This window comes from Mytilus edulis, chromosome 1, assembly GCF_963676685.1.
Source record: "Mytilus edulis chromosome 1, xbMytEdul2.2, whole genome shotgun sequence".
NCBI lineage: Eukaryota > Metazoa > Mollusca > Bivalvia > Mytilida > Mytilidae > Mytilus > Mytilus edulis.
Genome location: NC_092344.1, coordinates 123,566,902 through 123,594,041, shown reverse-complemented (window position 1 = coordinate 123,594,041; position 27,140 = coordinate 123,566,902). Strand labels below are relative to the sequence as shown.

At 33.4% G+C, this 27,140-nt stretch overlaps 1 protein-coding gene across 1 annotated transcript in view; it reads left to right on the top strand.

Annotated features, from left to right (window-relative positions):
• Positions 1 to 27,140, top strand: part of LOC139506020 (serine/threonine-protein phosphatase 6 regulatory ankyrin repeat subunit B-like) — a 101,895-nt gene that overhangs the window by 54,767 nt on the left and 19,988 nt on the right. Inside the window, exon 3 of the mRNA XM_071295337.1 lies at positions 17,198 to 17,429. Within this exon, the coding sequence (XP_071151438.1) occupies positions 17,198 to 17,429 (232 nt within the window). The remainder of the gene's footprint in view (positions 1 to 17,197; positions 17,430 to 27,140) is intronic.

Here is a 27,140-nt window from a genome sequence, read left to right as displayed (position 1 = left end):
AACAGTAAAAAAATTTTCAAATTAATTTAAGTATTTGTTTTATCAAATTAACATGGCATACATAAAGGACTTTAATATATTCTAATTAACTCAGTACATCTGTGTTTTACAGGTAAAACGAAAGCCCTATTTTCTTAAATTCGTGTATTACTTATTTAGTAGATACATGTATATTCGAAAGGCCTTGTTATTTGATTTAAACAGGATGTTGAAATTTTGAATCAATGTTATTTAGAATTTAATACCTCTGACCAGGTGTGATCTAATTCATGAGTTTGCCCCAAGCAGAGGTTATACTTTATATTTCACCACTAATCAGAAATACAATTTATTTATTTATTTAATTTTATCCCTTTTTGATATAATTATATATATTTTTTTATCCTAAATATAATCAGAGATATATTTCTTTTATAAGGTTATAAATTGTGTTGGCTGTTGTTATATATGTCAGTTAAAAAGAAATTTATTTAAACAGTTAAAAAAGTAGAGGGTTTTTGGTCTAGTATGGTTCAGACTGGTCGAGTATTGTTCAGACCTTTGGTTAAGTATGGTTTAGACTGGAAAAATAGGTCGAGTACATGTCAAGAATGGGTAAAGACTGTTTCAGACTGGTCGAGTAATAGTTCAGACTATTGTCAACGGCAAAGATAAGGGTCAAGTATGGTTCAGACTGGGGTCGAGTAATGTCCAGTAAAAGTCAGACCAATTCAGACTGGTCGAGTAAAAATCAGTACAGTCAAGTACAGATATAGGCCATTTCAGACTTTAATGGTTTGTAGTGATAATGGTTCTTAGTGGTTGATTCCAATAATGGTGCAGAAGCTATTTTAACATCTCTGGAGGCAGTACCATCGCCCTCAACCTTAGTTGACACCACTTGATCACCACCAAGGTACCTTGTGACTATTTGAATCTCTTTATTATTATTCATTCTTTTGGCTAAACACCTATTCTTAATATTTTGACGATATTTACAAAATAAATATAATATTATTCCTATGGCAAAAGCAACAAAAAAATAGATTAATGCATAAGCCCAATTTGGTAGTCCAAAGTCTTCTTCAATAGAATCTAACTGGTTTAATTGGTAAATTAAGTTATCCATTGGTATATTATCGATATTTTTTAGTTCTTTTGGTAGCTTTGTTAAATTGAATTTTGGAAAAGTTTTATGAAATGGCTTCCATATCCCTATGTTAGTAAAGTTATATGACTTGATTAATTCTGCAAATTGATCTTGAACTTGAAACTTACTTTTCGAGTGAAGAAAAGGCAAAAGCGCCATATAATCATTATTAGCAGTACATGATTCATTTAATCGTAAAATATCTATAGGTGGAAAAATTTCTATACTAGAAGTTATTTTCTGATCCGCATATCTACAAGCTATTGCAAATTTTAAAGGAATCCTTGTAGTAATTAACCATGAACCGGATGAGATATACTTTGCCCTAGGCAGAACGGCAAAAGGTTGAGCTAAAGTCTGACAATCAACCAATACTTTCCTTCCCTTTTTCATAAACAAAGTTGTGATGCATAGATTACTGAGATTGATTGGGTATGTTGGACTACTGACAGCACAATACGGGACCAAAGGATGTGTGCATTGTATTATTTCATTTTGATCAGATAGAATATATTTTGATCTTTCAGCATTAACGGCAATATAATCTGATTCTAGATTGAACTTAGCAACCATATTAACATTTGTTTTGTTCGATTGCATAGGTACAGGTAAATTGAAGACTTTAAATACTTCAAATGTATTATTGTAGTCTAAAAGTGGGACAGAAATGACAACAAAAATCTTCCTCTCTTAGATCAAAGTAGTACAGGTTAAAAATTGATAATAAGCCCAAAGATCTTTAGTTGGATAGTTTGGAAGTTTCAGGTATGCTGGTAATTGAGACTGTATTTCTGTAAGAAGAAACCTAAACGATGTTGGATTGATGGTGCTACAGATGACCCAATGATAACATGTTCAATTGTGAATTTAGGTGAACAAAATAAAACGTCGGTCTCTGAACCATTAATTTCATTTCACTTGTAATAACATCCAATTTTGCGTATATGTCAACAAAAGTTTCTACATCCGCAATTTCTTTTGTTAAAAGTTTGGTGATATTTCCTAACTTTAGATCAACGTCATGTAAACCTGTTGTTAAACTATTAATTGTTTTCTGATTTCGTGCAACTTCAGCCCTCGTAACATTTACTATTGTGAGACTTTCACTTAAGACATGTGAAATGCATTTTTGGTTGTTGGCTAAAACTCTTATATTGCTATTTATAGTACGCAAATCTTCATCCGAAACTGTTCCGAAAAGAAAGCTCATAATACGACCTACGAATGGAAGAACTGAACGTTTAGTTCGGTGTTGCAATTTATCGTATTCTTGAAGGCCACTTAGAATGGTTTCATACATTCCAGTAAGCCATCGGTATTCTTCTTTTAAATTAGTTAAAGTTCTAAAATACATCTCATAACCTGGTTTGCTATAAAATAAAGTTTCCCTCTGAGCCAGTATAAAGGATTGTGCTATATCTTTCGATAATTGATTAACAAAATTCGTTAAAGGAGCAAGATCAATGACAAAAGTAACTAACCAATTAGACCTCGTAGTAGTAATTTCATTAAATTTATGGAAGACAACATTTTCTTGAATGAAAGTAGAACCACTTAAACCAGAGAGGATAGTAACAAAGAGAATCATAGTCATTCTTTTCATTCTTGGCCTGCAAGGAAAGAAAATAATAACTGGGAATTTTCTAAGATTATTTTTCGATTGGTTAGTTATATATAATTTGATTTATTTTGTTATTATTTGTTTTTAGTAAGTGAAACACAAACTACAGTTAGTTAAATTATTTATATATTGATATGATTTATAACAAGCAGTTAAAATGAACAGTTAATATCACAATTGGTAATGATGATCTGGTAAACCTGTTGCTAGATGGTTTACAATTTTTATTATTCGACTGGGCTTCAAGTTTGTATCGTGTTCTCGAAGATCCCAGTCATTGTTTATAGAAAATTTAATAATATCGGACAACTCCTCCTTCATGGCCAACTTGTCCACAATTCTCTCCATCCGGAAATCCGCAGGACCCCACCTTCTATGGATGGACAGGAACCTAAACATGACGGAGAGTATGTTGAGGAGTTGTATAACCATCTAAAAATAGATTAATCAAAAACAAAATAAAATTCTGAAAAGTTGTCTTGTCATATTTTTTCGTGATGCATCATTGTTGCATTCTTCGAACATAGTACTAAGTAGATGTTCAAACATTGCTAACTCAAAAAGATATTGATCACCGGATTCCATTGCATTTAGTTCAATGTCCTTCACCCATTCATTAATTAAGCGTGGTGATAAGTTTAACTCCCTAACTACAGATGGATTAAAAGTTTCCATACTTGTAAAAACAGTAATTTCTGCCTTTATACAAACTTTCGAATACAAAGTTTTATAAACCTTTTTAACAAGAGAGGGGCTAATCCCAGTTTTGTTAATTGATGGTTTTGAACCATGATGAATGATGTTAGTAACTAATCTAATTGAATATACTATTTCAGCAGTTTTTTTTCTTCAAAAATTTAGCATGACATCTTCGAATCATTTTAATTATTTCATTTGGTAATGCATGAGTCCCTTCAATAAATTCTATTGGCAGTGCAAGGATAGCTTGGGTATCTTTCATCTGTAGTTAGAAGAAAAAAACAAGAATTAAAAAATATATAATAATTAGTAAATGTTAAAAATGTTCAACTATAGCAATTTTCTAACATGTTCCTTTTAGTCAGGATGTTGCCTACAGTATGAACATTCACTAATTATACTTGTCCCAAATTCTACCAAAGCAGTAATATAAGAATTTTCTTCTACTTCACTTATAACTTTACTGATAAATATCCAGCCCACGATTATTGATGGTTTAATATTAATATTGCCAACTTCAGATGGAGACCTAAATGTTTCTACATATATTTTGAAATATGTGTGAAAGTAATACAATTTCATGCTGTTGCCATTTTTTTTTCATATCTTGCCCTTATAAATCGCTTGAAAAGGGTTGGTTGAATAATGAATTCATCCATACTAAGAGCAGAAGGCTTGAGAGCAATTATCGACTTGAATTCCTTATTCATGGGTCGTTTTAGGTATGCCATATGTTCTCCATGGTTCCTACGCACTATACGTCTCAATTCCCAGGGCAAGGAAGCAACAAATTCAAATCGAAGTTCAGCATTTAGGCAATCCATCTGAAGTGATATGATACAATTATTGATTACATAACTACAAGTTATACACTAATTTCCTATATACTTATATACATAATTATTAATATTACTCTTATGAAGCCTATGACTATGTTTGTTAGTCGTGCATTTTATTAAGATAACAAGAAACGGTTGAGAGAAAACTTAAAATTTATTCGTCTTTCTTTTCAGACTTTTTAACAGTTTGCTCATTTTCTTTTGGCATTATAACTTCATCAACAGACATTTTTTGACTGCGGTCTGAATAATACCCATCAGAACTATTATTATCCGACATTTCGCTTGAACTGGAAGTGACGGAAGATTTGTCTTCTTCGTTTTCACGTCGGTTTCTATTTGCTATTTTTTGTTTAAGTTCAGCGAGCGGAATATCATCCTCGTCTGGAGATGTTTCTCGTCCTTGTCGGTAACGATTTATGAGTCTTTCTCGAGGATTAGCGACCGGAAGTTCACTATCACTTTCGTCACTATCTTCGGGAGGTACAACATAATTTGTTTTCCTTAATTGCCTACCTTCTAGATTGGTTGGAATAACCCATTCATCAATCTTAGCTTTTTTAAGGTGTTCTAAATGGACTTTCTTAGCGACAGACCCATCTAATTGGTTTTTAAGGACAAAGGTTACCGGAGAAGTTTTTTCAATTATTCTGTAATAGTGTTTCCACTTAGTGTCTAATTTACTTTTTCTTAAATGATTTTTGGAATAAACCGGATACCCAATTTCTAAATTAATTTCGTGTCTATTTTTATCTGCGTTTTGTTTTTGTTTTTCTTTAGACTTTTTTATATTTCTGTGAACTAAAATGAACGATTTGTGCTGTTGTTCTAACAAAATCTTGTTCGGATCTTCACCTACATATTTCCTTCTAGGTTTCAATAGGTTATCAATTGGAAGGACAGGGTCTCTATTGTATAAAAGAAAAAATGGAGAAAATTTTGTTGATTCATTTTTTTTAAACCTAATAGCTGCTAATGTTTGATTTAGGCATACGTCCCAAGGTAGACGCGTCACTTTGCAATTTCTTTGCCATGACGTCATGAAGCGTCCTGTGAAATCTTTCTACTTTCGCGTTTCCCTGTGGATGATAAAAAGAAGTTGTTATGTGACTCATATTTAATTCTTTCAAAGTTTCTTCAAATATTTTAGAGGTGAATTCACCGCCATTGTCTGACACTATAACTAACGGCACAAAAAAGTTTGGGATTATTTCTTCAATTAATAAATGAACCACATTTTCCGAAGTTTTATTTGGAACAGGAAAAGCCAAAGGCCGCCCACTGTAATGACAAACAAAGCTGACAATATACTTATTTCCTGACAATGATGTAGGATAAGGTCCAGATAAATCTACCCCTATTTTAGCAAATGGAAATGGTGGTATATCAGATATTTGTAATAAAGGTTTTGTTTTACCTGCACTTTGAGATTGACAGATAACACAGGAATTAATATAGGAATTAAGTTCCTTATATAACTTTGGCTCAAAATTATTTTTGCCTAATTGAATCGTGACATTTGTCGATTCCTAAATGACTTAGATTATCATGATAACTTTTGATGACCTCATTTCGTAATTGTAATGGAATGTAAAGCCTTAACTTTAAATCATCATCAGGGTGAGAAATGTAATAAAGTATATCATTGATAATAATATGTTTATTATCAACACTTCTTGAAGCCTTACCTGTGTTTATTTGATTAATAATTTCCGAAAGTTCTATGTCTAAAGATTGTTCAAGTTTCATGTCATAACCAGGAATCGTGCATTCCTTGACGCTAAGTTGGTCATCTTCTTTATAGTCACAACTTGCAAAATCTTTTGGATTGAACTCATTTGAATTCAAAGTATTGATTTGAAAAGCCTTGTCACTTATATCTACCTCAATTGTTTCACTTTGATTTTGATTGCCTTCTTGACCCGGAGGCCTTCTTGAAAGATAGCCAGCAATAGTATTATCAGTTCCCGCTAGCCATTCAATCTTGCAATTGTAACTTGCAATACCTAAAGCCCAAAGTTGTAATTTTTTGTTACATTGTGGCGAAAGCAATAAGTACTTTAAAGGCTTGTGGTCAGTTCTGATAATAAATTCAGCTCCATGAAGATAATGATCTAATTTTTGTAATGCATAATGAATGCTAAATGCTTCTTTTTCAATAGTAGACCACCTAGACTGTGTATCTGACAGTTTATGAGATAAAAAGTAAATGGGTTTTTCTTTTCTTAAACATGATAAATGAGTTTCTTCTTCCTCGCAAGGTTGCGTAAGACAGGCACCTATAGTATCATTAGACACGTCTGTATATAAAACATAAGGTGTCTTCAAGTCTGGGTATGCTAATAAAGGAGTCACAGTTAAACTATATTTCAAAAAATCAAAAGCTCTTTGACATTCCTCATCCCATTGAAATTTAGCATATTTTTTAGTTAGAGCAACTAAAGGTATAGAAATCTTTGAAAAATTAGGGATAAATCGTCTATAGTACGAACACGCCCCTATTAAACTTCTTACTTTCTTAACAGTAACAGGGTTTGGTAATGTTTTTATTGCTTCAACTTTGGCATCGTTCGGTTTTACACCGTCGATATTGATTTTAAAACCTAAATAATTAGTTTCTTCGTGCAAAAATTGACATTTCTTTAATTTCAATTTCAAATTATGTTGTCTTAATCTGTTAAATACTTGTTGAATGTGATCGAAATGTTCTTCTAAAGTTTTAAAAAATATCAAAATATCGTCTATAGAGGAGATAGCAAAATTTAGATCTATTTCCATCAATTGACTAAATACAGTAGGACTATTTTGCAATCCAAATGGCATAACATTAAATTCAAAAAAGTCCCTTATGACAAACAAATGCTGTTTTTGATTTATCTTTTTCCGCCATCTTAATTTGCCAGAATCCTGCCCGAAGGTCGATCAATGAATAAAACTTTGCAACCCCTTAAAGTGTCAATATGTCATCGATAATCGGAAGTGGATATCGGATTGCTAAAGTAGAAGAGTTCAGGGACCTGAAATCTAAGCAAAAGCGTGTAGTTTTATCTTTTTTATCAACTAATACAACTGGTGAGGAATAATTACTATTAGATCGTCTTATGATGTTTGCTATGTCATGTCAGTTATTGCTTTATTGACTATTTCTCTTTTGTGTAATGGAGTTCGATAAGGTTTTAATTTAACCGGGGGGTTATCCCCTGTATCGATTCTCATTTTCACAGTGTCAGTTTGACCTTATTCAGTATCCTTAAAAGCAACAACATCTCTATTATTATTCAACATTTGTAACACCCTACCCCTATGAACATCAGGAACATTAAGATCAGTTTCAAAAACATTCTCAATTTCAGAGTGCTCTTGAGTAGATTCAAGTGAGACAACATTTTCTTCTAAAACTGGTGAAGCCCTTCCTATTGCTATGCCCCTTCTAAACTTATAAGTTTTATTCGTAGTATTAACTATAACTATAAGAACTGGCATTTGACGCTTTTCATTAATGTTTGCAACTGAATTAGCAACCATTAAACCTGGTTGATAACTCAAATGCCCCTAGGTAATTGGTGAAATTTCAAAAGATTTAGAACTTGAGAATGTATAATTTTTATTACCTTTTACATAACAGATATTACTAGTCTAAGGTTTGAAGACAGTGGTTTGGGCAAGTCTAACAATTGAAGCTATATGAATATCTTCTACTAATGGTACCTAAGTTTTATTTATCCTTAAACATACCAAATCAAAATAAACTCTAACACCAAATTTGACTAACCAGTCACGACCCAAAATTGCATTTCTGTTCATGTCAGATACTACATAAAAGGTATGATTCATTTTGTTTCCTTTCATGTTAAAGTATAAACTTATACTTCCTTAAACATTTAAAGAAGCCCCGTTAACTCCTTGTAAATTGACTTTTTTTTTCTAATTTTGGTAATCCCTTAATTGAATTGTAAATCTTATTGTGCAATAAAGATACTGAAGCTCCACTGTCAATTAAACTTCTAACTTTCATATGTGCAATTTTAATTAAACAAGAATTTGGATTTCCCGCTAAATTAATTTCAAATGTTTCTACTGGTTCAGATTCACTTTCAAATTTATTTTCTGATGCATTTTTAAATGAGTTTTGTTCTTGATAAGTTTCAAAATTTCTATTTTTTATATTTGAATTTCGCGCTCTAATCTTTTTATTTCCGCTGAATTTTGAATTTCGCGCCATATTTCCTTTGTTTACTACCGGTTTTGAAAAATTTCGCGCCATTTTTTCTTTGTTTGCTTCCGGTTTTGATTTGAAATTTCGCGCCATTTTTTCTTTGTTTGCTTCCGGTTTTGATTTGAAATTTCGCGCCATTTTTTCTTTGTTTGCTTCCGGTTTTGTTTTGAAATTTCGCGCCATTTTTTCTTTGTTTACTTCCGGTTTTGAATTACGATTGTTAGATCTTTTATTATAATTTTTATTCCAGTGATAGGTAGAATTGTTAGAACATGCATTGTTAAAGTCTGTTGATTTGTTTTTTTTTTTTTTAACCATGATTCATATATATTATATACAGGTTTTGTATATCTATAATTAATTTTTCTCTCAAACATCTTATTTCCCTTAATTCCCTTAAAAGTCTCCCTATTGGCTTCAGCATAAAGAGACCGTCTTAGTTTAAATTTTCCCTTGGTTTCCTAAATTGTTCATTTGATCTTGCCCTACAATTTCTTTCATAATGACCTGGTTTACCACAGTTCCAACAGAAGAATGTTCTTCTTTGTTGTCCTGTCAAGTCAGACTTGTTTTGTACAAAATTAAACCTTATAGGATATGTATTTGCATTATTACTTATCGTGTTGTCATTACAATTGTTTTGTACAGAATTAAACCTTCTAGGATATGTATTTGCATTATTACTTATTGTGTTGTCATTAAAATTGCCTCGGGGTACATGTAATTCGGCACGCGAACTTACTGTGTTTACATGAAATTTCGCTTTGTTATCTCTGCAATATTTTGCTTTTTGGCCAAATCTGTTGCAATTGTTACATTTCACACCTATTTCTCGGTAATGCGATATGTCCATTGGTGTTATATTACGCTCATTACCGTTATTTTTTTTAAGTCGAATTTTCGTCTTAATTGTGTTTCAGCCATTGCCGAGTTTACTGCTTGAGCCAAAGTTTGTGGATTTTCACTCATTATTTTTATTCTCAAATAATCCTGATACAACCCATTTATGAAAAAGTTAACTAATTGAAGTTGAACTGTTGGTTGATTGATATCTTGCCCTCTAAAAGAATCTGTTGCTAACGTTAAAATTCGTTCTCCAAATATGGGAACATTTTCGCCAATTTTTTTATTAATCTTGTTCAAAAGTTCAAATGAATATGATGCATCAGGAATATGCCCATAACGAAAATTCAATTGAGTTTTTAGATTATCCCAATTATTATTCACCTGATCAGTTTCTCTTAACCACCTAGCAATGAAATCACTTACTGGCCCTACAGATGTTTGATAACATATCATTTTACAATCATTCGGACCTAAATTTGAAATCATTGCATATTTTTCTATAGATCGAATCCATTGAGAATATTTTTCTGAATTTGAACCGTCAAAGCCTTCAACTATCGAATTGACACCGTTTGCAGTTAATTTTTTAGTAAGACCTTGAACCTGTGTTGCTAAATTTTGAAAAACTAACCCTACATTAAATTCTTGTTCAGCCATTTTTTGAGAATATAATAATTAAGATTATCAAATAAAATATCACACGTACCTTAGTAGTTTTCAGAATTCATCCTGGTCACGGCACCAAACAGAGGGAACTTATAACAAGATGGAATTTGCTATCGTTTATTAACGCTGCATAGGCCGATGTGTCCCATACAATAAAGTACACAAGTATATATACAGAATATAAACAGTGTCAAGGTTTCTATTAATTTTACCATTATAGTTTTAATTCTAAAGATACAGGGATGAATATCTATTAAGTTGACTCTAGGAATAAGGGGCCAAAAAGCATTTTTCTTGTTTTTTTGCACGATAACTTTAGTATAAGAAAATAGAAATCTATGAAATTTTAACACAAGGTTTATGACCACAAAAGGAAGCTTGGGATTGATTTTGAAAGTTTTGGTCCCAACAGTTTAGAAATAAGGGGCCAAAAGCGTCCAAAATTAAACTTTGTTTGATTTCATCAAAAAATGAGTTATTGGGGTTCTTTGATATGCGTCCTGTTTTCAAATTGGTCTACATTAAGGTCCAAAGGGTCCAAAATTAAACTTAGTTTGATTTTAACAACAATTGAATTCTTGGGGTTCTTTGATATGCTGAATCTAAACATGTACTTAAATTTTTGATTATGGGCCCAGTTTTCAAGTTGGTCCAAATCGGGGTCCAAATTAAACTTTGTTTGATTTGAAAAAAAATTGAATATAATGGGTTCTTCAATATGCTGAATCTCACCATATATTTAGATTTTTAATATATTGACCCAGTTATCAAATTGGTCCACATTGAGGTCTAAAGGGTCTAAAATTAAACATTATGTGATTTCATCAAAAATTGAAATCTTGGAGTTCTATGCTATGCTGAATCTAACCATGTATTTTGATTTTGGATATTGGACCATAATAGGTAAATGTCCAATTTAAAATTTTTAAGTTTTTAAGTTTTAGTTCTTAGACCACATTCATTCTGTGTCAGAAACCTATGTTGTGTCAACTATTTAATCACAATCCAAATTCAGAGCTGTATCAAGCTTAAATGTTGTGTCCATACTTTCCCCAAGTGTTCAGGGTTCGACTTCTACGGTCGTATAAAGCTGCGCCCTCCGGAGCATCTGGTTTTAGTTTAATATCGTCTCAAATACATTTGTCTTTTTATGTCTTATAATAAACACTTAGCATTAAGAGGATATATTTTAATCGATCCTAAGAAAGATAACACCCCTTGGTAGCGGGGAGTTACGTTTGCGCGAATTTGTCCTACGTTTGCGCGAGTAGATTGAATTACTTATAAAGATAACCATCCTATTTTGCAAGAAATTCTTATATCAAACGTGCGTGTTCAATTGTTAAGAGCGTAAACTGCAATTTCAAGTTTGATCACTTACATTTACATAGTGCATATAAAAAACGTGTAGAGAACTTAAATCTTAATTTGCGTGACAACCTTCATTTATATAAATTTCCCAGATGAGATTTTTTTTTTATGAAAGCCAAAAAAATATTATTATTTCCAATAAAGTAGGAATTGAAGTGTTTACAGACTCAAACAAATAATAAGTTGTCCTCTGAAAGAAATCGTTTTCTAAAGATCCATTAAACGCCGAAGTTCAATTATGTAATACAGTTATGCATTTTATTTCTTTGACAAAACTGGGTTCTACCTTGAGAAATCTAGGACAAAACCGGGTTTTAAACATTGACCAAACTGGCCTCTTCCATTTTGACATGACACATTTCTTTCATTTCATACACAGAAATTCAAGTATTGGGGTGCTCAAAGTGGCTAGTTTTGTAATCTCCGTGTCAATATCTTTCTTTTCATACCTTTCTTCCTGTACAATGTGAACAATTTAACGAGATATTAAACAAATTCGAGACAAGGTTCACTCAATTCGTCATTTTGACATGCATTTTTACTTATTTCTCCGTTAATATAGAACGGTTGTAGAACTTATAACACCTCACAATAGAAACAAGTCATATATGTGTACACATTCTTCGATATCATAAAAATAACAAATAAATAAAAGGAAATCAACATTTTCACTGTCCAATAATGTTCCGCCACCTTGCTGGATATTAGATACCATCGACTCCAAACATTTTTTGCCGGTGTGGTTTAGACACAGTGATCATGTACTCCAAAGCATAGAGCAATATCATGTACGACCAGGCAAGGAGAAATATGACAGGTGGAAGTAATATAGAATAATATGATGTAATCCAGAGCATAGAGCAATATCATGTACTCAAAAGCATAGAGCAATATGACTTGTGTAAGTAATATAGAATAATATCATGTACTCCAAACCATAGAAGAATATCATGTACTCCAAGGCATGAAGCAATATCATATACTCCAAAGCATAGAGCAATATGACTGGTGTAAGTAATACAGAATAATATCATGTACTCCAACGCATACAGCAATATCATGTACTAAAAAGCAGGGAGCTATATGACTGGTGTAAGTAATATAGAAAAATATCATGTACTCCAAAGCTTAGAGCAATATCATGTACTCTAAATCATGGAACAATATCATGTTCTCCAAAGCATAGAGCAATATGATATACTCCAAAGCATGAAGGTTTATCATGTACTCCAAAGCATAGAGCAATATCATGTACTCCAAAGCAGGGATCAATAAGACTGGTGTAAGTAATATAGAAAAATATCATGTACTCCAAAGCTAAGAGCAATATCGTGTACTCTAAATCATGGAACAATATCATGTTCTCCAAAGCATAGAGCAATATCATATACTCCAAAGCATGAAGGTTTATCATGTACTCCAAAGCTTAGAGCAATATGATGTACTCCAAAGCATAGAACAATATCATGTACTCTAAATCATGGAACAATATCATGTTCTCCAAAGCGTAGAGCAATATCTTGTACTCCAAAGCATGGAGGTCTATCATGTACTCCAAAGCATAGAGCAATATCATGTACTCCAATGCATGGAGGTGTATCATGATCTCCAAAGCATAGAACAATATCATGTTCGGCAAAGCAAGGAGGAATATGACTGGTGTAAGTAATATAGAATGTTATCATATACCCCAAAGCATAGAGCAATAGCATATACGGCAAAGCATAGAGGAATATGACTGGTGTAAGTAATATAGAATGTTATCATATACCCCAAAGCATAGAGCAATAGCATGTACGGCAAAGCATAGAGGAATATGACTGGTGTAAGTAATATAGAATATTTATTCTTTATCCCCGGCTTAGTATATTTTTAGGATTTTGATTGGATAACGCACGTCGTTACAAAACCCATAGACCCTGGGTGTTGCTAACCCATATACCCGACGTTGCTATCCATTACCCCGGGGGACGTGACGCGCGTTATCCTTAGTTCCATGGTTGTTATTTGTGAAATATAGAATTCTGTAGATTATTCATGATGTCTGTACATAAATATTTAATCCACTAACAATTTTATCGTATTTTGTCGATCATTTGAACCCATTTTAGTAAATGCAACACTTGGCTACCACATTGTCTATAAATGGGACTACTGATATCGCTATGCAAATGACCCACGTTGACGTCACACCGTCTATGATGTAACTCTCACAACATTGAGCGCCAAATCGACCCATTCCAGTTTCTCTGTCTCCGTATTAAAAACGTCTTATATTTAACTACCTGTAGGGTTCTACCAAGGGTTAGTTGACTGATTGGTTAATTACCCCGGTGTAAATAACACCCCACCCTTGTTCACCCGGGGATGAATAAAATATGATAAACTTCCATGCTTTGGAGTACATGATATTGCTCTATGCTTTGGAGAACATGATATTGCTCTTTACTTTGGAATACATGAGTTCATTCTATATAACTTACACCAGTCATATTGCTCTATGCTTTGGAGTACATGATATTGCTCTATGCTTTGGAGTTCATTATCACTGAACTAGTATATATTTGTTTAGGGGCCAGTTGAAGGACGCCTCCGGGTGCGGAAATTTCTCGCTACATTGAAGACCTGTTGGTGACCTTCTGCTGTTGTTTTTTTTCTATGGTCGGGTTGTTGTCTCTTTGGCACATTCCCCATTTCCATTCTCAATTTTATATAATAATATTCTATATTACTTACACCAGTCATATTCCTCTATGCTTTGCCGTACATGCTATTGCTCTATGCTTTGGGGTATATATTAACATTCTATATTTCTTACACAAGTCATATTCCTCTATGCTTTGCCGTACATGCTATTGATTTATGCTTTGGGGTATATGATAACATTCTATATTACTTACACCAGTCATATTCCTCCTTGCTTTGCCGAAAATGATATTGCTCTATGCTTTGGGGAACATGATAAACCTCCATGCTTTGGAGTGCATGGTATTGCTCTATGCTTTAGAGTACATGATATTGCTCTATGCTTTGGAGTACACGATCGTCTATGCTTTGAAGTACATGATATTGCTCTTTACTTTGGAGTACATGAGTTCATTCTATATAACTTACACCAGTCATATTGCTCTATGCTTTAGAGTACATGATATTGCTCTATATTTTGGAGTACATAATAATATTCTATATATCTTACACCAGTCATATTCCTCTAGGCTTTGCCGTACATGTTATTGCTCTATGCTTTGGGGTATATGATAACATTCTGTATTACTTACACCAGTCATATTCCTCTATGCTTTGTCGTACATGCTATTGCTCTATGCTTTGGGGTATATGATAACATTCTATATTACTTACACCAGTCATATTCCTCCTTGCTTTGCCTAAAATGATTTATTGCTCTATGCTTTGGAGTACATGATAAACCTCCATGCTTTGGATTACGTGATATTGCTCTATGCTTTGGAGTACATGATATTATTCTATATTACTTACACCAATCATATTCCTCCTTGATTTGCCGAACATGATCTTGCTCTATGCTTTGGAGTACATGATAAACCTCCATGCTTTGGAGTACATGATATTGCTCTATGATTTGGAGAACATGATATTGTTCCATGATTTAGAGTACATGATATTGCTCTATGCTTTGGAGTACATGATATTGCACTAAGCTTTGGAGTACATGATATTTTTCTATGTTACTTACACCAGTCATATTGCTCCCTGCTTTGGAGTACATGATATTGCTCTATGCTTTGGAGTATATGATAAACTTCCATGCTTTGGAGTACATGATATTGCTCTATGCTTTGGAGTACATGATATTATTTTATATTACTTACACCAATCATATTCCTCCTTGCTTTGCCGAACATGATCTTGCTCTATGCTTTGGAGTATATGATAAACTTCCATGCTTTGGAGTACATGATATTGCTCTATGATTTGGAGAACATGATATTGTTCCATGATTTAGAGTACATGATATTGCTCTATGCTTTGGAGTACATGATATTGCACTAAGCTTTGGAGTACATGATATTTTTCTATATTACTTACACCAGTCATATTGCTCCCTGCTTTGGAGTACATTATATTGCTCTATGCTTTGGAGTATATGATAAACATCCATGCTTTGGAGTACATGATATTGCTCTATGCTTTGGAGAACATGATATTGTTCCATGACTTAGAGTACATGATATTGCTCTAAGCTTTGGAGCACATGATATTTTTCTATATTACTTACACCAGTCATATTGCTCCCTGCTTTTTATGCCCCACCTACGATAGTATAGGGCATTATGTTTTCTGGTCTGTGCCTCCGTTCGTTCGTCCGTTCGTCCGTTCGTTCGTTCGTCCGTTCGTTCGTTCGTCCGTTCGTTCGTTCGTCCGTTCGTTCGTTCGTCCGTTCGTTCGTCCGACTTCAGGTTAAAGTTTTTGGCCAAGGTAGTTTTTGATGAAGTTGAAGTCCAATCCACTTGAAACTTAGTACACATGTTCCCCATGATATGGTTTTTCTAATTTTAATGCCAAATTATAGTTTTGACCCCAATTTCATGGTCAACTGAACATAGAAAATGAAAGTGCGAAGTTCAGATTAAAGTTTTTGGTCAAGGTAGTTTTTGATGAAGTTAGAGTCACAACTACTTGAAACTTAGTTCCCTATGATATTATCTTTCTAATTTAATTCCAAATTAAAGTTTTGACCCCAATTTCACGGTCCACTGAACATGGACAATTATAGTGCGAGTGGGGCATCCGTGTACTATGGACACATTCTTGTTTGTACATGATATTGCTCTTAAGGTGTACTGGGGTACTTCAGGGTCTTAAAATATCCATATCTACGGATATGAACGTAGATAACTTATAATATCATGTACTCCAAAGCGTAGAGCAATATCATGAACGGCAAAGCATAGAGGAATATGACTGGTGTAAATAATATAGAATAATTTTATGTACTCCAAATCATAGAGAAATATCATTTAATCAAAAATATGGAGCAATATCATGTACTCCAAAGCATAGAGCAATATCATGTACTCCAAAGTATAGAGCAATATCATGTACCCCAAAGCATAGAGCAATATCATGTACTCCAAAGCATAGAGCAATATCATTTACTCCAAAGCTTGGAGGAATATTACTGGTGTAAGTAATATTGAATAATATCATGCTCAGCACAGTATCATTTCGGAAAATACGTTATTCACGTAAATTTAATTCTATTGTCGTACTGTAAAAATTGTGAGGTTTTAACTCTAGTTATACGATAAAGAATTACGTGATAATAACCACAGCAGGTGACTATTTTAATGATGTGACTATATAGAATGAAAGATGTACGATGTACACCAAAGTATAGGTCAATATTCCTTGTGTTAGTAATATAGAATGAAAGATGTTGAACACTGATGTAACTAACATGATCATATGATGTTCACCAAAGCAATAGAACACAAGGCAGGGTTACTGGTCATTATTGCCAGACTCAAGATTAATTGTATATCTTTTAATTGTTTTGATGTTGCTTAAACAGAAAACGAATAATCTACTAAATAAACATGATGTTTTTTTATTACTGAAAAAAATATTCAACTTGATTTTTTTCAGGGATTATGTTATTATTTTAGTTATCGATAACAGCTGAAGTATGCAATCGGTTAGTTTACATCCACTTTATCTATCAACACCAGATATAAATATAATTTGAATTTTAGTAATTTTATATTGCTGTTGAAGGGAGCTAGAAAATGAGTAAATAACATTTTTCTTTGATATCTGTTACTTTCCAGGCTGTCAGTAGATTAGGTGGACAGCAAATGAAGGAGGAGTGTGATAAACTGAAGGTGAAGATATTGGACCAGACTAATCAGGAAATAATGCTGGACATCAAACGTTCAAATGGTGAAATAATGGAACTGAAACAATCTGTGCGGAGCTTGATGAAAGTTAATGAAGATTTGACAGTAAAAATGAGGAAGTTAAAAATTTCCAAGAAAGATACAGTACCTTGGAATATTAGAGGTTAGTATTTTTCAGCAATTATGAAAAATATATATAATTGTATAGCAAGCAACTAAAGGCGTTCAGATTGTCTTACAAATATTTTGTTATCGTCAGGATACAACCTTTATTTTAAAAAGACGTTTGTACCGTTTTGCTGTTGTGTACAGCAATTTTGTGTCAAACGGGCGGTACACATGGTACATGTGTGATACTAGATAACTATTTATCTATGCAGGTAAATATATTACATAAAACGAAGAAGAAATAAAAGAGGATTGACAGTATTTTTTTTAAAAATTGATAGAGACTTAAGAATGGCATGATGAAAAGGGTCGTCAGTTCGGTTAGGGCCACATGTGTATTTAAGTCCGTTTTTTTCAAGATGAAATATTGTTCAAGTTGACGAAAAGACATGTAAGAACGTGAAATATATCTATATTTGTCAGTGTTTTCTTTTGAGGTAGCAATATACAGTTATGAGTTTGGTTTCACATTTTGGCCTCAGTGATTTGTTCAAATATGGAAGTTATTGTACAATAAAATTGATTTTTCGAAAGCTGAAGATGGTTTTTGCATGCTTTTTTCGGCCATTTACTGTTTTGACGTAACGATATTTACATCCGCACAGGTCATAGGTCCAGAAATTATTGTAGTGTTTTCCCCAAAACAAATTTACGCTTGAACTTTTCAAATTAATTTAATTGAAAAATGAGGTGAAATGCATATGTTTTTCTTACCATGGTTACACCAAATGTGGAAAATTTTTCACAATTTTATTTACTATTGCAAATCAAATCAATAGAAGATGCTATTCCCATGCATATGCAAACAGCCAGTACTTACATCTAATATACCACTGTGAACTTGAAATTAAGGATACTACTGATACTAGGAAGACTGCTTCATACCTTGATCTTTAACTCGATATTGACCCAGATTGACGACCTCACACAGAACTCTACGACAAACGGCACGATTTCAACTTCCCTATTATCAATTTCCAATTTTATCAGCAGTAACATACCCTCTGCCCCATTGTATGGTGTTTACATATCAGTTGATACGTTATGCTCGTGCATGTTCACACTATACATACTTTATAAACAGGTCTTAGCTCCTTACGCAGAAACTGCTTTAACAGAGTTATGAGGAGGAAAGATTAAAAATGACACTCTACGTCTTAGATTGGGGTTTACCATCTACGTCGATTAGTCTTCTAAGTACCGAACGTGATCCATTTCCGATTATGACTGCTTTGCTGAGTTTAAATTCACATTGCTATTAGAGGTGTCTCGGTATTTGTACATCCAACATTCAGGTAGCAATAAACAGTAAGGAATAAATATTAAAATTTACCCTCATAAATGTTACCTTCCCCTTTTCATTACTTTCTTGCAAATGAAGCTTACTGTTTATGTCATATATGTGCATATGTAATCAGATTCTTCCATAGGTTTTATATCCAGTAGTTTAAATGGTAAAATATAATTTCTTTTCGGTGTATCCATGGCAATAATCTGCATTTAATTGTTATCAAATATTACAAAAAGGGGGAAAAGATGTCACACATTTCCCCAAAAATTTTGCCAGAAGTAGAATTTCAATCGCTTGAAGTAATACCTTTTCTGAAATTGTTTACATACATCTATCAATAAATCCATAAAAATCATATGTCTTTTTTTGTAAAATTGCGTGTAGAAAAAAAGTGTTTGAAAACATTACATTAATGTCTTGACCTATGGCCGGTCTAGCTATGAAAAAAAACGGATAGTCAAACAGAACATAAAACATGAAAAAATAATCTTGATGTTTCTATAAATCATCTTTGAAGGCTAAATTAGTACTCAGCTGTCTAAAAATGAATTTTATTAAACAATAACTTATGGTTTTAATTCTATTTTCCTTTTTCTTTATGTATGTAAAACTAAAGATATTAATCACCTAGTTCATTTATATGATTTTTAGGTTAAAAGCAACTCTATGCACAGGATTCATTTGTTTTATTCACAGTTTGATTTAGAAGAAAAATCATGGTTATAATTACACTATTACCAACACAATTGTATTTTCATATTCTTTTAATGGTAAGAAAAACATCAAATAACACCATTACAAACCTAATCCCAATTTCATATCGTATTTTTTAAAATATACCTGTGACGTCATTTTTTGCGGCGTTTTTGAGACATTCGTGTGATGTACAGTTCAAGGCCGTACGGTAACCTATATTGGTAAATTTCTGTGTAATTTTGTCTCTTGTGAATAGTTGTCTCATTTACAATCATACCACAAGTTCTTTTTTACATCAACCCATCATTTTGTTTTTAAATGTCCTGTACCAAGTCAGGAATATGGCAAATGTTATTATTATGAGTCTTATGTAGACGAAACGCTCATCTGCTGTATTAAATTATAAGCCTGGTACCTATGATAACTTTTTACACCACTGGGTCGATGCCTTTTCTGGTGGATGTTTCGTCCCCAAGGGTATCACCAGCCCAGTTGTCAGCACTTCGGTGTTGACATGAAAACATTATTTGGTCATTTTTATAAAGGAGTAAGGGCCGATTATGGCCTCAAATTTCAGGTTCATCTAACGAAAGATTTTGGACACTTTTTAAACACTTAAGTGTCTATTTCAATTGATTTGATTAGTTTTTGTGAAAGATTTTAACTGATTTAGTCATTAAAAACGCTCCGATTCAAGCTTAAATATGAAAAATCTATCAAATATGCCAAAAAAACGTCACTTTTCAGATGGTTTTTGTCAAAAATGAAAGTGGCCGCATCCGTGTTCATCCTGAACCTTCATATATGGTATGTATTATCATCAAATACAACTTACATTTCAATATTACGAATGAACACGAATGCAGCCACTAACATATAAGACGGAAACCGTCTAAAATTTAACTAAAATGCTAAAATTGTGAAGATTTCAGTAATTTAGCATGACTTAATGATGCTAGTACCCGATATATGTACATTATATGGTCAAAAATAGCCTATATTTATGTAGCAGAAGCATTCTACTTTCCAATAAATAGTTAAAAGATTACAATTTCACAATTTTGTAAAACTGCTATATTTTGGGGCTAAAAAGGTGTCTTACTGAACCTACTCCTTTCCTGTTTCAAAACTTTGAATTTTTCGAAAAACTAAGGATTTTTTTTTTATCTCAGGAAAAGATTACCGTAGCCGTATTTGGCGCAAATTTTTGGAATTTTGGGTCTTCAATGCTCTTCAACTTTGTACTTGTTTGGCTTTATAACTATTTTGATCTGAGCGTCACTGATGAGTCTTATGTAGACAAAACGCGCGTCTGGCGTCTTAAATTATAAGCCTGGTACCTATGATAATAATTTACACCACTGGGTCGATGCCACTGCTGGTGGACGTTTCGTCCCCGAGGGTATCACCAGCCCAGTAGTCAGCACTTCGATGTTGACATGAATATCAATTAGTTGGTCATTTTTATAAATTTCCTGGTTCAAAACTTTGAATTTTTCGAAAAACTTAGGATTTTCTTATCACAGAAATAGATAACCTTAGCCGTATTTGGCACAATTTTTGGGAATTTTTGAATTCCTCAATGCTCGTCAACTTTGTACTTGTTTGGCTTTGTAACTATTTTGATCTGAGCGTCACTGATGAGTCTCATGTAGACGAAACGCGCGACAGGCGTATTAAATTATAAGCCTGGTACCTATTATGATTTTTTACACCACTGGGTCAATGCCACTGCTGGTGGACGTTTCGTCCCCGAGGGTATCACCAGCCCAGTAGTCGGCACTTCAGTCTTCACTTGCATATCAATTATTTGGTATTTTTTTTATAAATTTCCTGGTTCAAAACTTCGAATTTTTCGAAGAACTTTGGACTTTCTTATCACAGGAATAGATAACCTTAGTCGTATTTGGCACATTTTTTTTGGAATTTTGGGTTCTCAATGCTCTTCAACTTTGTATTTGTTTGGCTTTATAACTATTTTGATTTGAGCGTCACTGATGAGTCTTATGTTGACCAAACGCGCATGTGGCGTATTAAATTATAAGCCTGGGGCCTGGTTTTCGAAAGTATCATAAGATATGTCATAAGATATATCTTAGGACATATTTTATGATCATCTTATGACTATCATATGATATGTCATAGGATGTAAATCAAAGCTGTCTTAAGAGAGTCATAGCTATGATGCTCTTATGACTGTCATAAGTGAACATTATTTTCTATTATTTTAAATAATGTTTAAAAAGTATAAAATATAAGAATGAAAATGAAAAGTATGAACATATTAGTTATATCTATTCTTAATATTTACGAATATTTTTTTTTCATTATAATGAACCTGAAATTTTATACAAAAAGGAATTGAAATATGAGTTGATAATTTGTTTAAATTTAGTTTGTAATATATGTTTAATCTTGCACTTCGCTTTCGTGTATCATCATACATGCATTGTTATTTAACTGTGAATACTTTTTAGATTCGGTACATCGAGTACCCGCTTAACGAAATGCCCGTGCACATACGTAAATATAGGACTATTAAATATACTAGGAACGAAATAAAATGTATATCTATTGTACAAAACCATAAGTTAGAAAAGAATTCCAAATTGTATGTCGCAGCAGATTCAAATTTTAATTCACGTAGTAATAAAATCTTTACTATTTAGCTAACCGAGAAACACAACAAATATTTTTATTACAATTAATATGAAATTATGCCAAAAAAGTCATGAAAAGTAGTTAAAATTTTAGTTGACAATCATAAGACCATCATAAGTCATGTCGCGAGAGGTCTTAAGTTTACGACAAAAGTTATGACAAATCGTAACTTAGGACACTTTCGAAAACATACCTTACGACTATGACATGTCCTAAGACCATCATAAGACATGTCTTAGTCATAAGATACTTTCGAAAACCAGGCCCCTGGTACCTATGATAATTATTTACACCACTGGGTCGATGTCACTGCTGTTGGACGTTTCTTCCCCGAAGGTATCACCAGCCCAGTAGTCAGCACTTCGTTGTTGACATGAATATCAATTAGTTGGTCATTTTTATAAATTTCCTGTTTCAAAACTTTGAATTTTTCGAAAAACTTAGGATTTTCTTATCACAGGAATAGATTACCTTAACCGTATTTTGGCACATTTTTTTGGACTTTGGGTCCTCAATGCTCTTGAACTTTGTACTTGTTTGGCTTTGTAACTATTTTGATCTGAGCGTCACTGATGAGTCTTATGTAGGCGAAACGTGCGTCTGGCGTATTACATTATAAGCCTGGTACCTATATTAACAATTTACACCACTGGGTCGATGCCTCTGCTGGTGGACGTTTCGTCCCCAATGGTATCACCAGCCCAGTAGTCAGCACTTCGGTGTTGACATGAAAAAATTATTTGGTCATTTTTATAAATTTCCTGCTTCAAAACTTTGAATTTTTCGAAAAACTTAGGATTTTCTTATCACGGGAATAGATTACCTTAGCCGTTTTTGGCACATTTTTTTGGAATTTTGGGTTCTCAATGCTCTTCAACTTTGTACTTGTTTGGCTTCATAACTATTTTGATCTGAGCGTCACTGATGAGTCTTACGTAGACCAAACGCGCGTCTTGCGTATTAAAGTATAAGCCTGGAAATTATGATGATTATTTACACCATTGGGTCGAAGCCATTGCTGGTGGACGTTTCGTCCCCGAGGGTATCAACAGCCCAGTAGTCATCACTTCGGTGTTGACATGAATATCAACTATTTGGTAATTTTTATAAATTTCCTGTTTACAAAACTTTGAATTTTTCGAAAAACTAAGGATTTTCTTATCCCAGGCATACATTACCTTAGCCGTATTTGGCACAGCTTTTTCAAAACTTTGAATTTTTCGAAAAACTTAGGATTGTCTTATCACAGGAATAAATTAACTTAGCCGTATTTGGAATTATGGGTCCTCAATGCTCTTCAACTTTGTACTTGTTTGGCTTTATAACCAGTTTGATCTGAGCGTCACTGATGAGTCTTATGTTGACGAAAAGCGCGTCTGGCGTATTACATTATAATCCTGGTACCTATGATAACTATTATCACATAGTCCGTTTTCAAACGACTGCACATTTGAGTTTGTAAAATGCTATGACGTCGCCTTCTGCGTCGTGGTCGTCGTCCTAAGACACATTTTATTTCCGGACAATAAAGTTAGTTTAAAATTGGATCTTTTTGAAATTTACAAGAAGGTTCAATACCAGAAAAGCGAAGTTTGGATTAATTTCGGGGGTTATGGTTCCAACAGTTGGTTCGAGACCACAATTAGTTCGTAGTGCATTTCTTTTGGAGAATAAATGAAAATTAAAAAAATCCCACCTGCGCTTTCTCCATATTTTTTTTACAGTGTGTTGTACTACTTTTGACATCTTTGGTCCTATCAGGCTGCGCTCAGCGAAGTATTTTTTTATGTATGTTTTCATAGCTGTTTTGTTTACTCTTATAGTTGATGTGTTTCTCTCAGTTTTGGTTTCTAACCCGGTTTGTTTCAGTGAAATCGATTTATGACGATCGAACAGTGGTATATTACTATTGCCTTTATTTATGACACAAACAGTAAGCCTTAATTGTTAGAAAGCAAGGAAAGAAAGAAGGTGCTAAGAAAATTATGAGTGTCAGTTTTTTGTTCTTTTCCTAACTGTATATTGTTACCTTATGCGTTTATATAAACACCTGAAATAGACCAGAAATAGAGATTTTGGTGAAAGTCATCTAGATTAACATTAGGTTTTTTAAGCCTAGGAAATATCATAAACAAAGGCTCTGGCAAACTAAATATTCAAATCAGATATGTCAGTCAACATAATGTTTAAAGTATATCATGTACTACATGTTTTAAGTTCTACAAACTGATGGAAATAAACCAGTTTTTGTTGGAGCTATTTGTGATGTTTTGAAAAGAACGTTAATATATATTTACTTACATTTTCAACATGAATATAAATTTCCTATCTAATAACATTGTTTAAGATAGGTTTCATTGACATATTACAAACATAAGATATAATCTAGAACTAATGGTCGTATTCATGATATTAAGGCCTTTTGAACACCTATGTTCTCCTTTTCAAGCTTTATGAATTTAGACATATTTTGGCACTTTTTTTTATTAACCTACCCATTGTATACTGTTCAACTGGTTACTTTTTATTTACCGTTGTGTAATGAACATGTTATGTTTCAAATCATTGTAAGATGAAAATAATATAGTGGGAGATATTATGGACATAATTGTGCAAATCGTGATACAAGCATGAAATTTGGTATATGGGTGGACAAAATGATAATTAAGAAAAATCAGCTGCTGGCCATAAAAAAATCTCATTTTTATACGCCCGTCAAAATTTTGACGGGACGTATTATGGTGTACAAATGTACGGTGTCCGTCCGTCCGTCCGTCCGTCCGTCTGTCTGTCTGTCCGTCTGTCTGTCCGTCCGTCTGTCTGTTCGGCGTAAACATGTCGCACCGTAACTTGAGAACGGTTTATCTAAATTTCATGAAACTTAATATAGTTGTTTTTTATGATGATCAAATGATCTGTATACTTTTTGGTGAAAATAAGATTTAAACTTTTTGAGTTACGGCACTTTGTAACTAAAACAGGGGTGTTTTTTTCACATGTCGCACCGTGTCTCAAAAACGATTCTTGATTATTGCTTAAAACTTTAAACACTTCTTAGTTATATTAATCTTTATATCTGTATACTTTTTAGTGATGATTCAAAATTTCATGTCCCGCCATGTCTCAAAAGCAATAAATAGTAATTGCTTAAAACTTTCTCAGAAACTATTTATGATTATTGCATAAAACTTCCACACAAGACGTCGGGCGTATCATGCGATCATGGCGCAGCTGTTTATTTCAAGATGGCCACCGCTCATTTTGCAAATGGCGTCATATCCAATTGGTTACATTTCGTCAATCATTTGAAACCTGTGTAATAGGTATAGTCCAATGTCAGTTTTGATAAAACTTAAAAGTACAGTTCCTTAAGTACGAAAAAACAATACCCACATGAAGAAAAAGAGTGACTTGCGGTCCCAAAATGGCGTCAAAATGTGGAAATTGTAATTTTATCATTTCTATCAACTTAACAAGAGATATAACTGCTTTCTTAAAGTTTAAATGCATATATAGTTTGTTTAGAAAGACAGGTTGCTTATCTTATAATGATCTTACAGTTACCAATACACAAACATGTACACGGAAGGCCTGAACGGTAGCATTTACAGTTTCCAACACAGCTGAATTTCTGGCATCCGCATTTAAAAAATTCATGACACGAGGATCAGCGGCCAGCAAAGAGGTCCATTTCGGTTTTCAATTATCATTGGGGTTTTTTCTTTGACCCAACTGACCTGTGGTCATGTCTTGGCATATGAACCTGTCGAATGCATACATCCAGACGACCCCAAACATGTTCACCTTGATATATGCTTCTGCTTTGATGTGCTCCAGAAGATTAAAATCGTTTGCAAGGAAGCAACGGCCTTATGATGATATTCCGCCTACCACAGGTAATCATAATGATTTTGTGGTAAGCGGAATGGCATAATAAGGCCGCTGCTTACTTGCAAACAATTTTAATCTTGCCTCCTTAACAGCAAACGGTAGGGTTCCTTACATGATGCAAACAAATACTTCTATGATGTCCATGTCTGCGTCTTCATACAAAATCGGGCAAAAATGTCCGTTACATATGAGAATACTTCCAATGTCTGCCAAACTGACTTTTTCACTTTCCAGTGAAATGCCGACTCAGTGTCACACCCACTAAATGCATGAAAAGGAAAAGCTGCTACACGAGGATCAAACGCATTTGATATGACATGTACAGGAAGCTGTCGAAAGTATCTATTCCTTCAAAAACCTATCCAAAATTTGTCCACACCTAATCTTTCAATCACTGCAATTCCTAGTACTACTACATCTATGTCAGGAATACTTTAAATTACTTTTTACAACCATTTTCAGCAGCATGCTTATCATGGACAATTTTTCGTGTATCTGCTTTTCCACGGTTACAAGGGGATAGCTGGGAAGTATCCGTATTGAAATTGCAAAGTACATTTTCAACTTGAGTAGCATAAGCATTTTTATTAGTCTCTAAAGAAGCAATTCTGTCGGCAAGAAACTTGAACAATTCCGTTTTGTTATCATCTTCACAGAGAAAACTACTGAAAACCCTTGGCTTTCTACCAGAACCAACAACTTTCCGTCTACCACCAGTACTTTGCCTTTTGTTTTCGTCCCAGCCTTTAAATAATTAATTTAGTAAACAACAAATCGATGTCGAAGGAAGATGTATGTAAGGCAGTATGATTTCATTTACATAATCATCAAATATGTTTGCCCCAAGTAGTGGCAATAAATTAACCATTGCTGCCCCACCAATGATAAATGCGTCAGAATTTGGATCAGTTGATGGCAAATCGCAGAATGTTTCAAGTATACCACTTTGCTGCGATTTAATACCACACCATGACACATAGACGGAAGAGCAGTTTGGTTTTAATGGCTAAGAAGAAATGAAAAATCTAGAAAAGAGATCGCAATCAGTGTTCGATTCTCTAGCTTTGTTTTTTGACAAAGAAGTTACTGTCGGCATTCCAATGGGAACAAACTGTGCCCCTCTACTCGCCGACTTGTTTCTTTATTATTATGAGGCTGACCTCATGC